The following is a 24,902-nucleotide window of genomic DNA, read 5'->3' as shown; positions in this document are numbered from 1 at the left end:
ACCATCCATCTTTTCTTTGCTTCTCTGTAGATATTCTTTAGTTCTCTGCTGTACACTCTTTACTCTTTTTTTCCCCCATTTATCTTCCCCATCTCCCCCAAATAGACTATAGTTAAGTACAGTGATTTTGAGTTTTGTGAAATAAAAAACAAACAAGATTTACCTGATGGTATAATACTGTGTTTATATTCTATTTTGTGCTGAGGATTCTTCCTGTAAAGAAAAAAAAAAAAGATAAAGTTTACTAATTAATAATTGCTTAAAAACTGGTTTATGACATAGAAACAAAAAATATCAGAATTGGCAGGGACCTCAGAATCCATGCAGTCCAATTCAGACTTAAATGAGGATCCTCTCTATAATAGGGCACAAAATGGTTGTCCAACTATTGATTAATAAAGTCTACAAAGAGGAATCTTCCACCTTCCAAGGCGTTCCACAATATCTTGAGAGAGCTCCATCTGTTGTGAGCTTCACAAATAAAAGGAGGAATGGAAGCAGCATAAGATTTTATATTTTTGGGCTCAAAGAACACTGTAGATGGTGACTATAGTCATGAAATTAAAAGACGTGCTCCTTGGAAGAAAAACTATGGCAAGTGTGAACAGCTTATTAAAAATCAGAGGCATTACCTTGCTAATAGTTGTGAAAGTTAGACTATAATGAAAACTGACTACCACAGAAATCAACCTTCAAATCATTATGCAAGGAGATCAAATCAGTTAATACTTAAAGAAATAAATTCAGGCTAGAAAGCAGATGAGATGGACAGAGAGTGTCATGGAAACAATGAACATGAACCTGGACAGACTTAGAAAGATAGTGGAGGGTAGAAGGACCTGAAGAGCTATGATGCACATGATTACAACAAGTAGAATATTGATGTAAACTGTTTCCCCTTCATCTTTGGGGGTATGGACCTGGGTCATAGAAACCCTAAAAATCTCAAACCCCTTCAGACCTCTGGGAGGAGCCCCACCCTCCTGTTCACAGTGGCAATTCCCATAGACTCTCCAGCTACAATTCAACTGGAGATCTTGGCTTGGGGCATAATCACTACCTTTTACTGAGTTGAAAATTAATACCTCAAATTCATCTGGAGATGGACCCTTAGCTCCAGGCCACCAAAAAACCCCAATATAGTCAAAAGTGGACACCCCAAACTTTTGCAAAAAATACTAACAAGATTATGCCCACTGAGAAAGTTGTTTTCTCAATGTAATAAACCCATTTTTTGGCCACAAATCTTGCCTCATTCATTTGGGATTGCAAATTCTTTCACAAAGCCTGCAGCACCAACCAGGGGAGCTCTCAACCCTCATTTCTCACACTTCAACAATATGACAAATTATTTGCTAAGATTTAGGTAAATAATATCTATACATATCCTTTCAATGTAACAAATCTAGTCAAGCTATCAAAAATAAGCAAACAAAAAAAGAAGTTAGATTGGCATGACTTGCTCTTGATGAAACTATGTTGGTTCTCTTTGATCATTTTCACTTCTAGATGTTCAGTAACACCTTTAATAATACTTTTTAGTGTTTTGCTAGGAATCAAAGTACATGTTATTAGCCTATAATTTTTATCCCCATTTTCTTTCCTTTACTAAAAATCAGAATTATTTTGTTGTGCCACAATTCCTTTTTATTGTCCTAACTCAGTTTCCCTAATTGTCCTGCCTTGGTTTCCCTGAATTATTTTGCTCCAGTTCCTAACTGTTCTGTTCAATCCTGCAACACCATCCCTCCTTCCTAATCACATGATCCAGATAGGAGAAAGGCCTATTTTAGACATCATCAGAATGTCCTGGTGCCTCTCCCCATTCTGTAATCCCAATTTATCAGAATGTCCCCTGCCTCCCCCGACCTTGTCAGAACTGGATTGATAGTCCCATTCCCACTCTCAGCGCTATGACTCTGCCCTTGCCTCAGTTTAGCCCTGTAGCTGAGCCACCTGCATATATATGTCATTGAGAACTCATTGGTTGCTGGATTCTTGGAGACAATAGTCTCATTCAACCCTAGGACCAAACCATGGATACATTTGGTCCCAGTAAATCTCTCCCTTTCAAATAAAACCTTCAAAACTCTAATTTCTATCTTGCCTCAGTTTCTCCAACATTATATTTTGGAGGCCCCAGCGAGATATTAGAAAATGAGAGCAGGATTAGAGATTGGAGACCTCTGGGTCTCTGCCTTGGGCCTGGGGTGGTTGAGGATCTGGGTTCTTGGCCTGGAGAGGCTGGCCATCTGGATTTTTCCAGAGTCTTCGGGAAAGAGAGCAGTTTTCAGCCACAGCCACATCTGACGGTGGACACCTCCATTCGGACCACTGGAGAGTAAATTTGGATGCCTTATGACATAATCTGATCTTTTTACTTGTTTTATCTGTTTGTGTTAGCACCTGAATTCTCAGAATAATAAAATACTAACGAGCATTAAATTCTGAGAAGGGTATCATTCCAGGACACTGGATTATGCCCTGTGATTTGGGTGTCTTCTAAGACACATCTGGTCTAATCTGACACTGAACGCCTTTTTGGGTACTCTCTGGTTATATGAGTTAAATGTTTTGTTTAATGTTAACTGTGCAGTCTATTAGTGTAATTTGTGTTCTGTGTGACTTGTCTGTCTGTTTTGCTGGTTAAGAGCTCTGCTAAAAGTTTAAGAACAATGATTAAGAATTGGTTATTTCAATGTTGCAACTGTGCTTAGTATAAAATTTGCTTGTGATTTTAAACTTTTTAACTTATTACACTAATTTGTAAGTAAAACAATAACAACAACAACAACAACTGGGCTATTTTAAGACTGGTAGAAGCAGTTTTCAAAACTGGCTAATAGGATTTCTAAGGGAAAGAGCAATAAAATCTTACCTGATTCAAATTCAAGCCTAATCTAGGCTGGGCAGATAAGGTCTCTGGAGGACAAAGGAGTTTATGCTAATTGCTTTGAAACTTGGGGAAAGGTTTTAGAGAACTTTAACCTAAGTGAAAAAAAAACCCAATGTATTCTTTTGGGCAGTTTTAAATTGTGGGAAATAATTTTACTGTTGCCCATTCAGGCTAGATTTGTTATCTTTGAGTATAAGAGCTTAAGAACAATGGCTTGTTAAAGAGAAGTTTTATTAACTTGCCTGAAAGGGGTTACATGCCTTTAATTAAGTAAAGTATGTTACCCTCTGATATACTTTGGGTAATTTGTTAACATAAGTTATGCTTTAAATCCAGCTCTACTGGACATGTGGATTTTATGAAATCATTTAGCTATTCACTATATTTTGAATCTTAAAATTTTTGAAGAGAAAAGGAGAGGAGAGTGCAAGTGATTTATGAGAGATGGATTTGTAGGAACAATTAAAGGTTTGCATGATTTTAGGAAGTAAGAGAAAGTATTGGGAAGGTATTTGAGAGGAGAGAGAAACAGGAAAGGATCTTTTGTTTTCAAAGGTGAAGATTAAACTCACCCCTGGTCCCTCACTGCTCTCTGCTACTTTAGCAATGAAGCATCTAATTAGAAAGGTTATTAGAATTTGTTTAAAGTATGTAGCAAGAAGGAAAGAGAAAGTTGAGCAGAGGTTTGGGGAGTGTGGTGGAGTTAAGAGAAATGCTATGTGGAATAGGGGAAAGGCAGAAGGAAAGCCACATGAAATCCCCTTCCCCCAATTAAGCCTGATACAGAAGGTGGCGCCATGGAATCTTCCCCTCTAACTGTGTTCCAGTCACTTTCTGCAGAGACTTAGTTGTCTCACTGAATATTTGTTTCTTTTGATACATAATGGTTTCCTTGGTTAAGGAATATGGTCATAAATGTGACCATAATTTGGCAGGGCTATTTCTAAAAGTTTAATTGATATTTTTGAGAATCTTTCAGATTCTTTTATGTGGTATTAGGATATTCTATCTAAGTTTAAATTGATTGTATTGGGTCATCCTGAGGTCATTTAAAGGGCCTCTGAAAATAATAGTTTTTCTTTGTCCTTTTGAAAATGTTTCTATTATGGACAATATGCAATTTGGAATATTTGTCTATGTATTGGGTATTTTAAAAGCAAACTGATTTGTATGTATAATGTTCACTTATGAAACATCTACATATCTATGAAAGATAACTGTTCTAAGTTGTGAACTTACTGAGACAAATTTCTTACTGTTATCAATATAAGATTATGGTAAATACCTATTTAGGATTTAATAGGAGTTCTCAAACTACGCCCGCAGGCCAGATGTGGCAGCTGAGGACGTTTATCCCCCCCACCTAGGGTTATGAAATTTCTTTATTTAAAGGCCCACAAAACAAAGTTTTTGTTTTTACTATAGTCCGGCCCTCCAACAATATGAGGGACAGTGAACTGGCCCCCTATTTAAAAAGTTTGAGCACCCCTGATCTGAAACTTTGGTTAATGGGATTTGTCATTGGAGGAAAAATTTCTTGGGCCTATAGTTAATGCTTTTTGGGAGTTTTAAAACTCCATCCTCTGATGTGCTGAACGATGAATTTTAACTGCTTATATTGTTATAATTATGTCCCTGCATTTTTTCCTCTTGTAAGTGATTTCTATAATCACAGCAATGGTCAATAGAAACTGTTAATGCACTTCATTATGTCATACCTTGCAATTTCCAGCCTGGTTATATGTAATCATTATATCCTAAATACTTTTAAGCAAATAAGTATTTAGCCTGATCATCTATCTGTTACTGCATATTGTGTCTATGCTATTCAAGTGTTTTTTAAAAGTTTCTAAATAATGATAGGACAAAGCTGCTATCCAATCTATCTTGGCCTCCCCACATCTTGTAGCAGTCCTTGTGGACTAGTCTCTCTCTCAGATTTCTAACATTTATTTGTTAGATTTGTGTTTGTTTGTTTGTTTTTTTGTTGTTGTTCCAGATTTTGGTCAAATTACAGATATTGACTTGCTTCTAGACCCTAGATCAGCTTTGATTGCCAGCACGCCACACCACATCCATCCCCCTCCTTGGACTGAGAGTCTCTGCCCATCCTCAGCATGAAGCAGTTTTGAATGAGAGACTATCACTCCTGCTCCTAGTGTACTCTGGACTGATATGAGGAATTTGGGGATGAATGATGAATGACTGTTAAACCCTGACTGAATCATCTATTACTGTGTGTTTTAAGATTTGGGATGGAAATTGTTAAAACTGTATAATTATTGGTGTATAAGAATTTTAATTCACTCTTGGAATTTATATGTGGGATGGTTATTTGATTATTCCTTTCCATGAGAAAAAAAAAAAGGGAAGAAGAGTAGGAAATTGGGGAAACTGGTATATTTTTCTCAATACCTACAAGAATTGGAACCCCTAGTTCTTATTCATTTTGCCTTAGGCAATTCTGCCCTACCCCCTATCTCACTAATTCAGACTGAATTGGAAATCCTTTAAACAGTCCTTTTTGTTTTTTACTCCTTGCTTAAATTTACTGGACTATTATATGCTGGTTATGTTTTAACTCTGAAACCCTTTATTTTGTTGAAATTGGCCTGATAAACTCAGTTCGGGTATTATTTTTTAGAAACAACCAGAAATCAGACACCTGTCTTGGGACTGGCATTCTCTTTGATCTGATTCTCTACTCCTGTAACTCCAGGTCCTTAATTAGTATTTCAGCATTCTCAAAGGACCTTGTAGTTTTGTATCAGACCTCTAAAAGTTCAGGGTTAGCTTGCCTTGATCTAACTGCATATTTTGATACTCTGCTCAGAAATCTGGATCCAGTTCCTCTGGGCAGGGATAGGTGGAGCTACTCCAAGCCTCACCCTTCTCCCCTGGAGTGGGTTGCCCCTCTGAATGGGCAGCATGACTGTCTTGAGCCCTGTTGCTCTATAAGCAGAGGCTGAATTAAATGCATAAATGAAAGCAGACCACCTAACTCACAGTGAACTGTCCATCTCAAACTGGATTCTCTGGCTGAGACGGTGCCTCAACTGCAGAGGACCTGACATGCTAGCAACAGAGAGCCTTTATATTACTGATTAAATCTGGGATTATCAGGGAGAGACTTGCCCTTGCCATAAGTGCTTGCATTTTTCTAGTTTTATTTTGGTTTATTGGTTTCACATAAGGTTGGTCAAAATTATGATGCTAAGACCTTCCAGGTATCTAGAAGGTAAAATGATTTGAATTCAGAAGAGAGAGAGTGTGGAATGTTGTGCCACAATCCCCTTTTATTGTCCTAACTCACAGTTTCCCTAATTGTCCTACTTCGGATTTCCTGAATTGTTCTGTTCAATCCTGTAACACCACCCTTCCCTCCTAATTACATGATCCAAATAAGGAGAAAGACCTTCTATCTTAAGACATGATCAGAATGTCCAGGTGCCTCTCTCCATTATGTCATCCCAATTTATCAGAATGTCCCCTGCCTCCCCCCACCCTGTCAGAACCGGATTAATACTCCTGTTCCTGTTCTCAGCCCTCTGACTCTGCCCTTACCCCGGTCTACACTGTAGCTGAGTAACCTACATATATATGTTATTGAGAACTCACATTGGTTGCTGGATTCTTGGAGATGATAGTCTCATTCAGCCTGGGGGCCAAACCATAGATACATTTGGTCCCAGTAAATCTTTCCCTTTCAAATAAAATATTAAAAACTCTCTAATCTCTATCTTGCCTCAGTTTCTCTGGCATTACAATTTGTTCTCAAATCAAATAGTACACCTCTTCAGTTTTCCAAAGAACAATGACAAGGGCTCAGTCACCCTATCTGTCAGGAACCTAGTCTCTAAGGACAGTTAATTTTGGTCATGATTTGAACTCATAAAGAACAGCTAGATACTCTCTTTATTATATCTCTATTTATCTTGATTATCAACTTTCTATTGGTCAATTTAGTTCTGTACTTTCCAATGCAAAGATCATTCTCCTTGGCAGAGAAAATAATGTAGTATGATGGATATATTTTGGCAGTTTCATCACTAACTGTTTCCTTTAAGACCTTTTGATTAGATTTCCAAGAATACAGGGAAATACAGACTTAACCTGTTTATTTTCTCAGTAATCTTTTACGGGCTTGCCAATTGCTTTTCCTTTTCTTCAAATCTTTTTCCTCTTTATTCTCTTTTCTGCCTTCTTCTTTGTTCCTCCTAAACTCTATCCATGTGTAGCAGACTGTCATTCTATTTTAAGCCATGATCTAGAAATCCAAATTCTATTCTCAATTGTTTGGCACCACCTTCATTACTAAGTTGTTTATTTCCCAAATATGTCTACTTTCTGAAGAGCTTGCCTTCAATAAAAAACAGTAATGTAAATATCTCTTTTGCCAAGTCATGGGAACTTCTCTATCATATCTTAGATGTACACTATGGGAATAAATGAAAAGCGTTTATGGAGTACTTATCAAGCACTGTGCTAAGTCCTAGGTGCTAGAGATTCAAATGCAAAAGATAGCTATTTCTCTAAAGGAGCTTATATTCTAGTAGAAGGAGAACCTATATATAAATGGTATCCTCTTTCCAGAAGAAATGATAATGATAAGGATGGAAGAGAAGAAAAAAAAAAACCAGATCTTTGATAGTTGGGCTGGTTTTAGATAAAATGGAGTGGCATTATTGAAAGAAAGCCTGAATTTTACAGCCCAAGCTTCGCCCTAAGGCAAGGGATTATCTTGACTTTTTTATCTTAATTGGGCCTTTTGCTCTTTACCAGAACATTTATTATAATCCCACCACAGACAGAAGCCAATGGCTGAATTCTTAGCTAAATTCTTTGATAACCATCAAAACTCAATAGTTAGTGTATCCAATCAGAAAGCCAAAATATAATTTCAATCCTTGAGATTATTTTTCCCTTATAAAAACCTTATCTGTACCCTCTTTCTTTGCTAAAGATTCCATATAGATTTAGTCCTCTGTTAGCAAGGCAATAAAACCTTTGCTTCTTGATTTGGAGAAAGTCTAAGCTGACAAATTCTTCTAAGACATCTTGTGACAGCAGCCTGTAACCTCAATATATATTTTTGGGTTCCAACATTCCCAAATTCCAAGATTTGGTGGCTGAACTCTGACGTTTTGTTGGCCCATATGGAGAGAATTCTGAACACCAATACATTTTGGGGTTCAGCACCCCTCTCCTCCCATACACCACCATGCGGTAGATAACCCCAATAGCAATAGTAATTTAGTTATTGTACTTAGAGCATGAAATAGTAAGCAAGGGGTGACTTGAGGAGAAAAATTAATAGAGCTGATGGCAAGGAAATAATGTACGGTTGGCAGGAAGTAACATGATCTGGGAACTGACTAGATAAAAGTGAGCCACATCTATCTGTGCTTGCTGATGCAATAATTAATACAGCACAATTTCTTACTGGTGATTTTAAAACAGAGGAAATTAAGTCACTGAGAATACAAAAAGGCCCCAAGTTCTATTTAATTGTGGTCTGGACTAATATTTCTGCTTCTTTGACTTGTTAAGTTTACTAATTCCACAAAAGATTGAAATACTGCCTAGTGAAAACAAATTGAGGATTTTCCACATCTCACTTCAGAGCTTAAAAATCAAAATACTAATTATATTTTTGATACTGTTTCATTTGATAAAAAAATAATAAAAAAATAAAAATGATACATCTTGTTCATTAATTTCCTATTTTAAAAAATATTAATGACATTTTATTCTTTCCTTGTTCTTTTTGAATAAATGGAACTCACTGAGTAGCTGCATTTTAATAAGCCAATTTATATTCTTGAAGAAAAAAACTTTTAAAAGTCATCACATAGCTCCTGAATGTATTAAAAGCAAATTATAGCAAAGATGTTAGAAATGTTTATTTGGCATTCTTAGTTTAAAAGTCTGACTCCAGTATGTAAATGGCGTAGAGATGGGAGAGGGTTGTTTAAAAAGTATGCCAGTAAAGTACCATTATGGCACTACTAATATGAAAAGATTTCTACCAATATGAAAAGATTTTGAGTAAGGACTAGGTGATAGGCTGATTATATCTTTGTCCTCCAAAGATCTAATCTAAATTCCTAAGGATTAATCACCAGATAGTTTACTTACTGAGTAATAACTGTAGCAATCATGTATATACTAGACAGGCTCAGAATGTCAGTATGAGAGAGACCAAAAGAGTCCATGACTCTTAATCATGACCCTTGAAGAATCAAGACCCATGAAGGGCAACAAATATGCCTTAAAAATAAAAGTTTCTAAAACTAAATAAGAAATTCAGGAAACAAAAGTTGTGAATTATTCCATTTATTCCCTATCATTCAATGTCTGCCATTATATGGATCCCCAACACTAAAACCTTTCCATCTCTCTGCCCAGATTAACTAAATTCCTCAAGAACTAAACTAAAAAGTCTTCTCCACTACTCCAGAAGTAAAAATTCTTTCTTTCCTCTGAACTTCTCTAGAACTTTTTGTCCAGAACATTTAGCACTTATTACATTATTTGTTATTTTTTCTTCTAAATATTTTGTCATCTCAACTCTATTGTAAGCGCTTTGAACATAGAAACAATGTTATATACTTCTTTGCATCCTTTACAAAGCTTGATAGTTTCTTTCATTTATCACGGATAGAAGTGAGCACGTTTTCCATTCTCAAGAAATTAAATTCTGTTTTCTGTACTTTATGAAATTTCTCTCATTTAAATTAATTTGAATGAAAATTTTTCTGTGAAAACTGAAACGGATTACTTTTCTTCTTTTTGTGGAAGTACAAATGGTATAACAACTAACTTTTTTGACTAATTTTTTAGTTTCTTATATAATATTTATTTCTCATTTCTAATAAGATTTTGATCTTTGAAACTTTAATTTATTTTAAATATTAATTCCAAGGAAAGAGAATTTTTCCTAGTTGGAACATTCCAAAAAATGCCTACTTGCCTTGAGAATTTGTACAGAGACCTGTAAAACTAATTACCAAGGATCTTCATTCTACCTTAACTTTACAAATCTGGTATTTGAATAAAGTAGAATTTTTTAGCATTAACAATGTATATAGCTTTTCTGAAGCCATAAAAATTTGACAACCAAGTTTATTACACAAAACAGAAATGATGGTTCCTAAAATATCATCAATAAGCATCTTGAACTCATTTACCTTCATTCTCATTAGGTTATCATAAAAGTTACCTGGGAGTAGAGATAGAATATATATACACACACACACACACACACCTATATATATATATAGGTGTGTGTGTATGTATGTATGTATGTATGTATATATATATATATATATATATATACACATGTATATATATATATATTTTCCTCTAACAACAACCTCAGAGCATATTATATTTTTCTTGGACCTGATCTCATTTAAATGTTAACATTTTGGCTCTGCTAATTTCTGTTATTATCTTTACAATCTTTACAAAATGAATCAAGACTCTGTTAATGAGCTATAATGGCATAGTCATTTATTTACCCAACATTTATTAATTCTGAAATAGTGTGCAAAATGCTGAAGTTAGAGCTAGAGTATTTAACATTCATTCCTCTCCAAGGTGTAATCCCAATTACTTCATAGGACTTCATGTCACAGAAACCTTTTCATCTTTTAATTTCATTCCACTCCAGGATTACCTCTCAAACTGAAAATACCCTCCATCCAAGGCTTTCTCTCTTATTGGTTGAATCCTTTAAGGAGAAAAATTTTCATTTTTATTCAGATAACTTCCTGAATCTTCTGACTTTTCTCTATTAATCCCCTCTCTAAAAGGAATTATAACCTATCCTCCCCTTTTCCTTTTCTGGTATTGTTGTTTGTCCTTAGTTTTGAAGAATAGGTGATAGCTTGACTTTCATGTGAACTAGATTTAAGTGAGGTAGAGATGCACAAAGTCATCAGTCTTACTCTCTCTTCATCAGTCACTTTAGTTCAGTGGTAGGACAAAAATTAAGATGAATAATAATAACCTGGGATGCAGGGGATGACCCTGGCATTTTTAGTATGTAACGGAGCTCTAAAACCTCCATGATGTCAGCTTCAAAAAATACCTTCAGAACTGTTGGAATCAAGTGTTTTCATTTTCCCATTCGAATGGGGAAAGACTTCACATGCTTAGGGTAGACATCCCCTAAATCACTGCCAAGTTTAAGGCCTGTTAGTTATCTTCAACCAGTTGAATCCTTCTGTTGAAATGGTTTACTAGGATGTGGGTGCTATACATGTTAGAGCTTCTTAGACCCATAGAATAAGAGCTGGGTGAGGGTGTATAACAAAGGTGGATGTGCAACTTTGAAGAAGACTCTGCTAGTGCTCTAGTTAACCCTGAACGTTCCATATATTATAACATCCTTGAAGGCAAGGACTGCCTTTTTTCTCCATGTATTAGGTATTCCTGGCACTTAAAATAGAGCCTGGCATATAGTATGCATTTAATATTTATTGACTTGATTTCTTGACTTAAAAAAACTTCCCAGATGTGCTTGACTATCTGATCTCAAATAAGTCACTTAAATTCTCTGGGATTTACATTTTCATGTTTAAAATGGGACGCGGGGGGAAGGATCAACTTAAGTCTACATTTCTTTTCTTTTAGTAATAATAGTATCTATAATTTTGTAGATAACAATCTAACAGTTGTCAACAACCAAAATTAAGTTTGTTCTCAAAAATAAATAAAAGAAGGCAATAAGAATTCTACATTATTTCCACAACATATTAAAAACCTTCAAGAAAGACTCCAGGATACTTGGGAGATTCTCTGTGCAAGATAAATGAGAAAACACTGAAAAAGACTCTCACAGGGGTAGCAGTCTGGACCAAAAAGATCACATACTCACTTAAGTACCAAAGTATAAATACTGACAATATACCTGATTCAGAGTATTTAAAATAAGATGCCTTAAAAAAAAAAAAAGTTGGACCAGAAATATAAAAGATTTAATTTAGTGATCAGATTTCAGACAAGTCAAAAAGGTAAAGAAGTAAAGAAAGTAAAGCAAATAATGAAATAAATATGGATACATATGCGTAGAGGAAAAGAGGATGATACTGAAAGATTTACCATTTGTGGTAACCTGAATTCAGAAAAGTCAGAGAGTAACAGAGAAGAAAAGTAACCAAGATAGACAGCGAGATGATGGTAGATAAGTATACTTGAAGGAAAGGGAATTATGAAGAGATTTAGCAAAAGGAGTCCCATAACACAGAGGTAGTTGATATAATTAGATACACAGATAACCTACTTTGGGATTTTATCATTTTTGACAAGTTTTTATAACTTATTTGTGGCTAAGAATTACAGTGAACTCCCTAGTATGGTCATCTAATCAAGACAAAAGTAGATCACTCATACATATAAAAACTAGAACTACACTAAAAAATAGAGGAAAGAAAAAGATTTTTTTTTTCACTTACTAACCACCAGTAAGAACAAAGAAGGCAAAATAGTCCAACATGGGTTTACACATTGTTGCAGTTTTGCAAACACACAACTTAATAACCCAAAGGCCATTATTTATACTTTGTTTTGTTTAAAAGCGAGCCTTCCTAATTTGTTAAAAACTTAACCACACACACTAGAAAGAAAATTATAAATAAAAATGCCATGCCATCTGTGGTCAAAAACTTAACCACTAACACACTAGAAAGAAAATTATAAATAAAAATGTCATGCCATCTGTGGTCAGAATAAAAGGAGCTAAATCTAAGGATTCCATTTGCATTAAGCAGAAAGACTGGGCAACCCCAGAGCTGTCCAGAAAACTGTTTTTCACTGTCATATGTGATTTCCTAAAGATTGAACTGGTTTAGAGGAACAGTGCTTAAGTACTGTATGGACACATTAATGTTATACGAACAATTAAGTTATGACTAACTTGATAGGAAGTTTTAATAATCATTCTTAGAGGATTTCTATGTTGTTCTTATTTTATACAAGATGAATTATTATGGTTTAATGAGTTATATAACTTATAAAAGCTGGAGAAAAGAGGAGGAGAGAAATGATCACAAAGCATCTTGGAGCTAATATTCTCAGAATCCTTTACTCATTTACTCATCCTTCTCTTTTAGGGATTATATCTACCTATAATCTTTTACATAAGTAGAATACTTACGAAATATTTTTTAAAAACAAAGATGTAGAGATTCTTCCTAAAATATCCATTTCACTTTTCTTTTTTTCATTCCTAGACAGCAACAACATGCAAAAGTACCATGGTCTTTGCACAGCCACAGAAAAGATCAAAAATGGAATGATAAACAACACAAGAAAACCTATTTGGGCATTGCCCTGGAGGCCAACTCATTTGGAGGAACATCTCATGCAAAGGAATGACTTGGGAAAAGTTGGTATCAAAGCCAAACAACCAATTCTGCCACCAGTTAATGTATAAAACCAGCTGAATAAGAATGGGAAAAAAAATCCTTACCTTTGCTCTGTGATGGCTGTTTGAACTTTAAGAAAAAAGATGAAGTCTTGGTTGCTGGATTATGTTGGTAAAACTGTTTCTCTTTCTCAGTGATTTCTCTACCTAACCAAAGACACCAAAGGAAACTCTGAAAAGGGACTCTCCTTACAAGTAATAATCAACCTTTATTGGAGGACATTTAGTGAGGGGGTAGGCTAAAAGTTGTCAGCTCTTTCTACTGAGAACATGGCTCTACCATTAGAGTCAGCCACTTCAAGGCATATGGGCAAGATTACTCTAGCTAGTTTTCTTCTTCATGAGTTGCCTTCAACTCTAATGGAAGGGATCAAGCATAAAAGATTCCTACTCTAAGCAAAGGCTTACCCAGACTGATTCTGCTTATACTCTAACAGAAATTAGGTCTTCCAGAGCAGCTATTTGGTGTAGTGGATAGAGCATCAGCTCTGTTATCAGGAGGACCTGAGTTCAAATCTGACCTCAGACACTTCCTAGCTGTGACTCTAGGCAAGTCACTTAAACCCAAGTGCCTCAGCAAAAAAGAAAGAAAGAAAGAATTAGGTTTCCCAGATGATGGGATTCTACCAACCAATTAACCAGCATATGTGTGTGAGGGCTAGAAGCAAATTTCATCAATCAACCATGCCCTTGGTTATGCCCTTCAGTTGATTGACCTTTTCTAGAGTTGAGTTTTAACAGAAATAAAAGGGGAAAAGTTGATCATCAATTAATAAATTAATATTATACTATCATATCAGTAACTCTATTTTACTAGTGTGTTAAAGAATCTACAAAAATGTTTGTCTCTGATTGGAAACCTAAGCCTGGAATCTGTTCTCCAAATACTCTGATGTCAGTATTAATCTGACAAAGTGATTCCTTTTAAAAATTTAAGTTTCTATGTGCACTATCATACATATCTTACAAGGCTTCTGCATTACAAAAAAAAAAAAAAAGTTCTGAACACCAAAAAAAACAAAACAAAACAAAACAAAACAAAAAACAAAGCAGGTTTAGTAAAAGAATTACAGACATAGAAAATTCAAAGTGATAGAAAAATGGCCAATACTGCTTTAGGTAATATTAAATTTCATTGATCAGTTGTTTCAGTCATATCTGACTATTCATTTAGAGTTTTCTTGGCATATACTGGAGTGACTTGCCGTTTGCCTTCTCAACTCATTTTATAGAGAAGAAAACTTGAAGCTAGCAGGTTTAAATGATTTGACCAGTGTCACACAACTGGTAAGTGTCTGAGGCTGGACTGGAACTTAGGAACATGAGTTTTCTTAACTCCACACCTAGAACTCTGCACAATGCCATCTGTTAAGCTTATAAGGGTCAAAATATAAATTTAGATTATAGTTTAATCTAAAAATAGATTAAAGCTACATTATAACCAGTCAAGTAAAAGAGGCACATTCTAGAAAGAGCAGACATTACTTTTTTCCCAAACATTTAAATATTATTCTTATCTTCTGGTTGAAAATTACAATATTGGGATTAACAAGCACATCAAGAGGTCATCTCCTTAATGAATCTACATCATATTTGTCACCCAAGAGAACTGGTTCTGGAGGTAGCACAGCAGGAACTGGGGCTGAAGTTGGAGTCAAGGGATATGAATTCAGATGCTAATATCCCTATTTATGATCTGTGTTACTTTGGGCAAGACCCTCACTCTCTTGGGAAGTCAATTACCTTCTCTGTAAAATGAGGGAATTAAATAATATGACTTTCAAGGTTCCTTCCTATTCAAAATCTATTATCCTATAATCATTATTTTGCAAGATCTTGAGGTGGTGGAGCCAAGATAACAGAGAGTATATCTGCCTTTGTCTGAGCTCTTCCTGGCATCCCTCAGATCAACATCAGATCAAGCCTTTGAACTGGTTTTGGAGTGACAGAACCCATGAATATTTGGAGTGTAACAAATTTCCAGATGAAGATACTTTGGAAGAACTTCAGAAAAGTTTTGTTTCAATTGGGCAGAGTAGGAAGTAGCCTAGAACAGATGCAACATAGGGAGCCAGGGCAGGGAACCATGCTGGCATTGAGATGACCAGTACCAGGGAATCTACTGGGAAGCTCTTAGACTATTCTGTTCTGGTTACAAGCTAGTGGATCATCAGATTAGCTGTGAGATAGTCAAAGCACAAACAAAAGGCAAATAGTGAGTTTCTGAACCCTGGAAAAATGCCAGACCTGGCCATGCCTAATTGGAAGTCAGTCAGCAGCATGGGCCATAGGGCAACCTAAAGATGCTGTCAGAGCTTTGCCTTAACAGTAGACCTTATCCTTTTTTTAAAAAAATGAGCAAAAAGGCAAAAAGAACTCTGACCATAGATAACTTTTATGGAGAGAGAAAAGAACAGACCTCAAACCCTGAGGATCTTAAAGACAAATCAGCTCCAGATGAAGCCACAAAGGATGATATGAGTTAGTTCCCACTTCACAAGGTTTTCTTAGAAAAATTCAAAAAAGATCTTAAAAGAGTTAGAAGAAAAATGGGGAAAGGAAATAAGAATTATGCAAGAGAGTATGGAAAAGGAAAAACAAATTATCTGAAGAAAACTTTTTAAAAATAGATTTGATGAAATAGAAAAAGCATATAAATCCTTATAAAATAGATTTGAAAAAGAAATCAATTTGTTGAAAAACGGAATTTGTGAAATGGAAAAAAATACAATGAACAAAGCATTTCATTTATAAGTTCAATTGGCCAAACCAAAAGGAGATTAAAAAAAAAAAAGCTAACTAAAGAAAATAATTCACTAAAAATTAGAATTGAACAAATAGAAGTGAATGACTCAATAAGACTGCAAGAATTGTCAAACAAAACCTCCAAAAATGGAAAAAAAAAAAATAGAAGAAAATGTAAAACACATCTTTGGAAAAACAACTGGCCTAGAAAATAGATCAACGAGAAACAATCTAATAATTATTAGATTGTCCTGAAAACCGTGATGAAAAAAGAGCCTAGAAATCATCTTTAAGGAAACCATCAAGGAAAACTGCCCTGCTGTCCTAGAACCAGAGGATAAAATAACCATTGAAAGAATTCATCAATCATCTCCTGAAAGAGACCCCAAAATGAAAACTCCCAGGGACATCATAACTACATTTCAGAATTATCAAATCAAGGAAAAAATATTGCCAGCAGCCAGAAGGAAATGATTCAAATACTGAGGAGCCACAATCAGGATTACCCAGGATGTAGCAGCTTTAAAGGATTGAAGGACATGGAATCTGATATTCCAAAAGGCAAAGAAAATTAGATTGCAGCCAAGAATCAACTATCCAGCAAAACTGAACATCGTCTTTCAGGGGAAAAGATGGCCATTCAATGAAACACATAAATTTCATTTATTTCTGATGAAAATACTAGAGGTGAATAGAAAATGTGATCTTCAAACACAGAATTCAAGAGAAGCATAAAGAGGTAAAAAGAAAAGGAAGAAAATAACTTTATTTTAAAAAATTAAAAAGTTTATATCCTTATATGGGAAGATGATATATTTAACTCCTGAGATCTATATCTCTGTTATGGGTATACTTAGAAGGTACAGGTATAATTTGATTTTATTGTGATGATATAAAAAAGAAAAAGAGGAGGAAAAGTGATTCTACTATCAGAAAAGGAAAATGGAGTTAAAATGGGGAAAATTACATCTCATGAAGAAGCAAAAAAACCTATTACAATTGAGGGAAAGAAGAAAGGGGGATGAATATTGTGTGACTTACTCTCATCAGATTTGGCTCAAAGAGAAAATATCAGACCTATTTGGCTTCATAGAAAAGCTTATCTCACTCTACAGGGAAGTAGGAGGTGAAAGGGAAAAGGAAAGAGGGAGGCTAACAGAAAGGAATACAAAAGTAGAAGGGGAGAGGGCTATAAAAGGGGAGGGCTACTTGAAGAATGTGGTGGTGATCAGAAGCAAAATACTGGGGAGAAGGGAAAGGGGGAAAAGAAAAAGTATAACTTGAGGAAAACACGAAAATAGAGTTAGTAATTTTAACTGTGAATGGGATGAACTCTCCCATAAAGCAGAAGCAGATAGCAGATTGTACTAAAAGCTAGAATCCTACAATTTGTTATTTACAAGGAATACATTTAAAGCACAGTGAAACATTCAGAGTAAAGGTAAAAGGCTAAAGCAGAATCTATTATGCTTCAGCTGAAGTAAAAAAAAAAAAAAAACAAAAACAGGGGTAGCAATCCTGATCTCAGATCAAGCAAAAACAAAAATAAATTTAATTAAAAGAGATAAGGAAAGAAACTACATCCTACTTAAAGGTACCATAGAAAATGTAGTAATATCAATACTAAACATATACGTACCAAGTGGTATAGCATTCAAATTATTAGAGGAGAAGTTAAGAAATATGTAAGAAGAATTAGACAGCAAAACTATACTAGTGGTGGAATCTCCTTAAAAAATAGATATGTTGAAATAGAAAAAGCATATAACTCCTTATTAAATAGAAGATAAATTGAACCATAAAATAAATAAGAAAGAAGTTAAGAAGATAAATGGAATCCTACAAAAGTTAGGGATGATAGACCTTTGGAGCAAATTGAATGGAGAAAGAAAAGAATATACTTTTTTCTTTTCAGTACATGGAACCTATACAAAAATTGACCACATATTAGGGCATAAAAACCTCAAAATCAAATGCAGAAAGGCAAAAATAGTAGATGTATTTTTTTTCAGATCATGATGCAATAAAAATTACATGTAATAAAAAGTAAGGGCAAAATACACCAAAAATTAATTGGAAACTAAATAATCTAATCCTTAAGAATGAGTGGGTGAAACAACAAATCATAGGCACAATCGGTAATTTCATCTAAGAGAATGATAATAATGAAACAACATACCAAAATTTGTGGGATGCAGCCAAAGCAGTTATTTTATATTTTATATCTCTAGATGCTTACTTGCATAAACTAGAGAAAAAGAAGATCAATGAACTGGGCTTGCAAATAAAAAAGCTAGAAAAACAACAAATTAAAAACCCTCAATTAAATACCAAATTTGAAATTCTGAAAATAAAAGGCAAGACTTAATAAAATTGAAAGAAAGAAAACTATTCAATTAATAAATAAAACTAAGAGTTGTTAAAAAAATAAAAACAACAAAATAAATAAAACTTTAGTTATTTTGATTAGAAAAAAGAAAGAAGAAAACCAAATTGTTAATCTCAAAAATGAAAAAGGAAGAACTTTCCACCAAAGAAGAGGAAAATAGAGCAATAATTAGGAGTTATTTTGCCCTAATTTGACAATCTACATGAAATAGAGAAATATCTACAAAAACATAGATTGCAAAGATTAATAGAAGAGGAAATAAATCACTTAAATAGTTCTATTTTAGAAAAAGAAATAGAATAAGCTATTAATCAACTCCCTAAGAAAAAATCTCCAGAGCCAGATGGATTTACATGTGAATTCAACGAAATATTTAAAGAACAATTAATTCCAATACTATGCAAACTATGAAAAAATAGGGAAATAAGAAGTCCTACCAAATTCCTTTTATGACACAGATATGGTCTGATACCTAAACCAGGTAGTATGAAAACAGAGATAGAAAATTACAGACCAATTTCCCTAATGAGTATTGATGCAAAAATCTTAACTAAAATATTAGCAAAGAGATTACAGAAAGTCATCCCCATAATACATTATGACCAAGTAGATTTATACTAAGAATGCAGGGCTAATTCAACATTAGGAAAATTATTAGCATAACTATATCAACAACCAAACTAACAAAAATCATATGATTATATTACTAACTGAAGAAAAAGCATTTAATAAAATCCAACACTCATTCCTATTAAAAACACTAGAGAATATAAGAATAAATGGACTTTTCCTTAAAATGTCTATTTAAAACCATCAGCAAGCATCATATGTAAACCAGAATCATTCTCAATAAGATCAGGGGTGAAACAAGGTTGCCCACTATCATCATTAATATTCAATATTGTATTAGAACTTAGCTTTGTCAATAAGAGAAAAAAAAGAGATTAAAGGAATTATGAGTAGGTAATGAGGAAACCAGATTATCACTCTTTGCAGATATAAATGGTATACTTAGAGAACTCTAGAGAATCAGTTAAAAAACTACTAGAAACAATTCACAACTTTAGCAAATAAATAAATCCACATTAAATCATCAGCATTTTTATATATTGTTTGTATCAAACAGCAAGAGATACAAAGATAAATTCCATTTAAAATAACCATCAATAATATAAACTCTTTGGGAGTCTATCAGCAAGGCAAAGTCGGGAACTATATGAACACAACTACAAAGCATTTTCCACACAAATAAAGTCAGATCTAATCAACTGGAAAAATAGGCCAAGTGAATATAATAAAAATGACAATGCTATCTAAATTAATCTATTTATTCAGTGCCATACCAATCAAATTCCCAAGAAATTATTTTACAAATGTAGAAAAAATAGTAACAAAGTTTATCTGGAAGAACAAAAGGTCAAGAATTTCAAGGGAATTAATGAAAAAAATGCAAATGAAGGTAGCCTAGCTATGTCAGACCTAAAACTATATTATTAAGCAACAGTCATCAAAACCATTTGGTATTGGCTAAAAAATAGAATAACTGATCAGTGGAATAAGTTAGATTCAAATTGTCAATGACTATAGTAACTTAGTGTTTGACACAGTCAAAGAACCCGTTTTGGGATAAGAACTCACTAGTTGACAAAAACTGCTGGGAAAATTGGAAACTAGTATGGCAGAAACTAGGCACTGACCTACACCTAACACTGTATATCAAGATAAGGTCGAAATGGGTTCATGATTTAGACATAAAGAGTGATATTATAAGCAAACTGGAAGAACATAGGATAGTTTACCTCTCAGATCTGTGAAGAAGGAAGGAATTTGTAGCCAAAGAAGAACTGGAGTACATTATTGAACACAAATACATAATTTTGGGATTATATCAAGTTAAAAAGTTTTTGTACAAACAAAACCAGTGCAGATAAGATTAGAAGGGAAGCAATAAACTGGGGAACATTTTTACATTTAAGGGTTCTGATCTAAAATATACAGAGAATTGACTCAAATTTATAAGAATTCAAGCCATCTCCAATTGATAAATGGTCAAAGGATATGAACACACAATTTTCAGATGAAGAAATTGAAACCATTTCTAGTCATACAAAAAAGTGCTCTAAATAACTATTGATCAGAGAAATGCAAATTAAGACAACTCTGAGATACCATTATACACCTCTCAAATTGGCTAAGATGACAGGAAAAGAATGACAAATGTTGGAGGGGATGTGGGAAAACTGGGACACTAATATATTGTTGGTGGAATTATGAACTGATTGATCTATTGTTTTGGATCTGTGCATATCCTTTGTCAGCAAACTGTGCACACCCTTTGATACAGCAGTCTCTACTGGGCTTATATACCAAAGAGATAATAAAAGGAAGGAAAGGGATCCACATGTCCAAAAATATTTGTAGCAGTCCTTTTTGTAGTAGCAAGAAACTGGAAACTGAGTAGATGCCCATCAGTGGAAAATAGCTAAATAAGTTATAAAATAAGAATGTTAGGGAATATCATTTTTCTATAAGAAATAATCAATAGAATGATTTCAGAGAGGGCTGGAGAAACTTACATGAACTGATGCTAAATTAAATGAGCAGAACCAGGAGATCATTGTACACAGCAACAACAAGATTATACAAAGATCAATTCTGATGGATGTGGCTCTTTTCAACAATGAGATGATTCAGGGCACTTCCAATGATCCTGTGATGAAGAGAGCCATTTACATCAGAGGACTGTGGGAACTAAATGTGGATCATAAAATGGTATTTTCACTCGTTTTGTTGTTGTTTGCTTGCATTTTGTTTTCTTTATCATTTTTTTCTTTTTGATCTGATTTTTCTTGGGCAACAGGATAACTATATAAATATGTACACATATATTAAATTTAACATATATTTTAACATGTTTAGCACATATTGGATTGTTTGCCATGTAGGGAAGGGGCTGAGAGAAAGGAGGTAAAAATTTGGAATACAAGGTTTTGCAAAAGTCATCACTGAAAAATTATTCATGCATATGTTTTAGAAAATAAAAAGCTTTAATAAAAAAAATTAGCTCACTAAAAAAAAAAGAAAGATCTTTATGGAAAGAGATAAATACCTTTTTCTGATAAGCCTAAAATTACCTTAATGAGAAAGGTCACTGATTGCAATAAATATATTATAGCTAAAAGACATCAATACAGATGTCTACATAAATAATTCAGTGAAAGAATGTCAAAATTGTCCAGAGAAATTGTATACCATTATTCAAAAAGATTTAATGTGTTATCCTTTTTTAAAAATTTTAATGTGATCACCATAATATGACCTAGGTGACACAGTGGAGGACAGCTAGCTATGTGATATTATGCAAGTCACTTAAGACTGTTTGCTTCAATTTCCTCATCTGTAAAATGACTTGGAAAAGGAAATGTCATACCACTCCAGTATCTTTGCCAAGAAAACCATAAATGGGGTAAAGAAAAGTCAGACATGACTGAAAACAATTGAACAACAACAAACAAACCATGAGGGTTGCCAAAAAAAAAAAAAAAAGGCCGGGGCACGACAGAATTTATCTATAATGCCCTGCTAGTCTCTAGATATCCTTGCAGAAATGAAAAATGCTGTCAGGTATTTATAGATTTGCATACCTGTAACAAGAAGCTCCATATGGGCATTCAGGTCTGTTGTCATCCTCATCTTGATTCATAATTTGGGCATCTCCATAATCCCTATCACCAGGGTGGCTGAACTGCTGAAAATGGACAGGGTTCTTCCTATTAATTCAATAAATACATAGTAAGAAACAAGAACTAGCAGAACTAAAACATTTTCATTCAAGTTATAGGATTGGAAAACCCAACCTCATGGACTAATTTTTAAACTAATTTTTAAAAGAAGGTTCTATTTTATGCCATTCAGTCAGAGCAGAATGTTATGGATCATCACATCCAGTAGGTCAAGAACATCAATCTACTTTTTGTTTTTAAGTTTTTCTTTTTTACAAATTTATATTCCTAATTAGACAAATAGCCTTAAAAAGATAAAAGTTTCAAATATAGTTAATATTTCTAAACTTACAAACTATTAATAAAAGATTTTTCACTAAAATCCTACTCTGATGCCCTAATGTGACAATATGACACTTAAAAACTATATCAACAGAGCAAATATAGAACATTTTAAGTTTAAACATCAGTGATAGATTGTCATGAGGAGCCAGTCTAGCTAAGCAGCAATATATGAAACTAAATTGGTATCTGCATAGAATTATGATTTGTATCATTGAAATCACAACTAATTTCAAAGTTTTACTACACAAATCTTTGTGTGTGTGTAATGTTAAAAACAAGATGTCCCAAAAGTCTTACTGCAGTTTTAAGCTTAAATAGCTTTAATAGTGTAAACTGGAACTAATACTGTGTTCTGTCTTCTCACCAAGTTTTTACCCCCGCATAATCTCTTTTAGGGCAGAGACTTTGTCAATTTTATATTTTCATTTCCAATGCCTGACAGCTGATAGTAATTTAATAAATGTTTACTTAACTAAAAATGAAAGTCATCTATGACAATAAGAAACAATACAATGAAAAACTAAGCTACTTTGGGCTGATCAGTCTTTGATAGAAGGTAAGCCAGTTCAAAACAAAGAGACAAAATTTACATTTTCACTCTTTCTTTAAAATTGAATTCCATGAAAATCAGGCATTAAGTATACAAATGGCAAACTTACTGCATGATGATTTTTACAGACAGTTTTAAAATAACCATTGAAAGAAAAAAGTCTATGCAATACAGTATCAATACAAAAGCCAAAAATATTCTGGTATTAATTCAAGATTATAAATAATTGTGGATAAAATTTCAGCAGGCAAGAGAATATTATAACATTTTTAAATAGCTGATATGTTTTATTTGTTGATAATACCAATTATGTTGTTTGGAAAAACCAAATACAGTATTTAAAAGGCAAAAAGGAAGGTAGAATGCATTGTTCCTGTTATAAAAAGGAAATTTTTTGTTATTTTAGGTTTATTAAATATGTGGATTTATGACAATAATGGATATACAATACTTTGAGAATAAAATAGAATTTTATTTTCTCAAAAGTGAGAGTTCAGAAATAGAATAGTTGGATAATAATTATCTACTTGGAGTTAAATCTGAAAGTTAAAGGTCAAGATGGAAAAATAGAGGGTGTTAGCTTCTATCTTGATTGAATGATTCTGTTCTTTAAAAAAAAAGTTAACCACTGAAATAACATATATATATATAAGAGAAAATGAATGTATTTCTACATGTATGAATTATTCAGAAAAAATTTAAGATACAAATTTCAAAAAAGTTTAATCTCTGAATTTGAAGTATTATGTGAAAAGAGGGTATATTATGCATAGGAGGAGAAGGGAATAAGAATTTATATATCATCTATTACATGCTAAACTGAGCTAAACTTTTACAAATATTATCTCATGTGATATATTTCATAGAATATATTTATGCCTGAAACTAGCTACTTTTTCCTCAATAGAATATAATGCATTCTAAAAGAATGTGATAACTGTGAAATTCATATAAAGTAGATGCAGGTGATAAATGAAAAAAAGCATTTATAAAATGCTTAACATGTATTACCACTGTGCTCAGCTCTGGGAATACAAATAGAAAAAGTATGGCAAGCCCTGTTCTCAGGGAGCTCACATTCTAATGAGAGAGGTAAAACAGGTTTAAAGTATAAGTCACATGAAAAGATCCCATGATCCTCAAGATGTAGCAACTAAGCAGATGACATTTCTTTAATGTCTTTTTTTGACATTTCTTTAATGACATTTCCATTGATAAAATCATATCAGTTTCTATGGATAAATCATAAGAGAGTGCCAAGGAGACTTGGGTGACAAGAATTTTCTTTTCTGGGTTTTCAGTAGCTATAGCTGCAGCACTTGCAAGAACAATTGCCAGACTACATTTCCACAGAGACTGCCCTCCAAGATGATGGCTTCAAGCACTATTTCCATGGCTATTGAGGTCAATATCCCTCTCAAGGGGCATGAAGGGAGATGGTGGTCAAGACATTGAGAGTGGTCTGACTTGATAAAGGTAGCTGGTGAGATAGTAGATAGAGCACAAGACCTGTAATCATAAAGATCTGAGTTCAAATTTGTCCTCAGACACCTGTGTGATGTTGGGCAAGTTATTTAACCTCAATTTGCCTCAGATACCTCAATGATAAAATGGGGATAATAGCAGTATCTACCTCACAGGGTTATTTTGAGAATCAAATACAATAATATTTGTAAAGAAAATTTAACAAAGTATGACATTTTAGGTGTTATACAAATGCTTAATTCCTTCTCCTCCTTTCCAGGAATAAAAATAGGCCTTCATAAAAGCTGATGTTTCATCATGACATCAGAGGCCTTCCTCTGAAAGGCTCTTGATTTAAA

The 24,902-nt window shown here is 33.8% G+C and overlaps 1 protein-coding gene across 1 annotated transcript in view; it reads right to left on the bottom strand.

Annotated features, from left to right (window-relative positions):
* APLF (aprataxin and PNKP like factor) overlaps positions 1-24,902 on the bottom strand; it is a 65,562-nt gene that overhangs the window by 11,184 nt on the left and 29,476 nt on the right. Inside the window, 2 exon segments of the mRNA XM_051975416.1 lie at positions 164-213; positions 22,107-22,232. Coding sequence (XP_051831376.1) covers positions 164-213; positions 22,107-22,232 — 176 coding nt within the window.

This window comes from Antechinus flavipes, chromosome 2 (genome assembly GCF_016432865.1).
Source record: "Antechinus flavipes isolate AdamAnt ecotype Samford, QLD, Australia chromosome 2, AdamAnt_v2, whole genome shotgun sequence".
Lineage (NCBI taxonomy): Eukaryota > Metazoa > Chordata > Mammalia > Dasyuromorphia > Dasyuridae > Antechinus > Antechinus flavipes.
The sequence above is the reverse complement of the archived record's forward strand: the minus strand, read 5'-3'. Positions and strand labels throughout refer to the sequence as shown.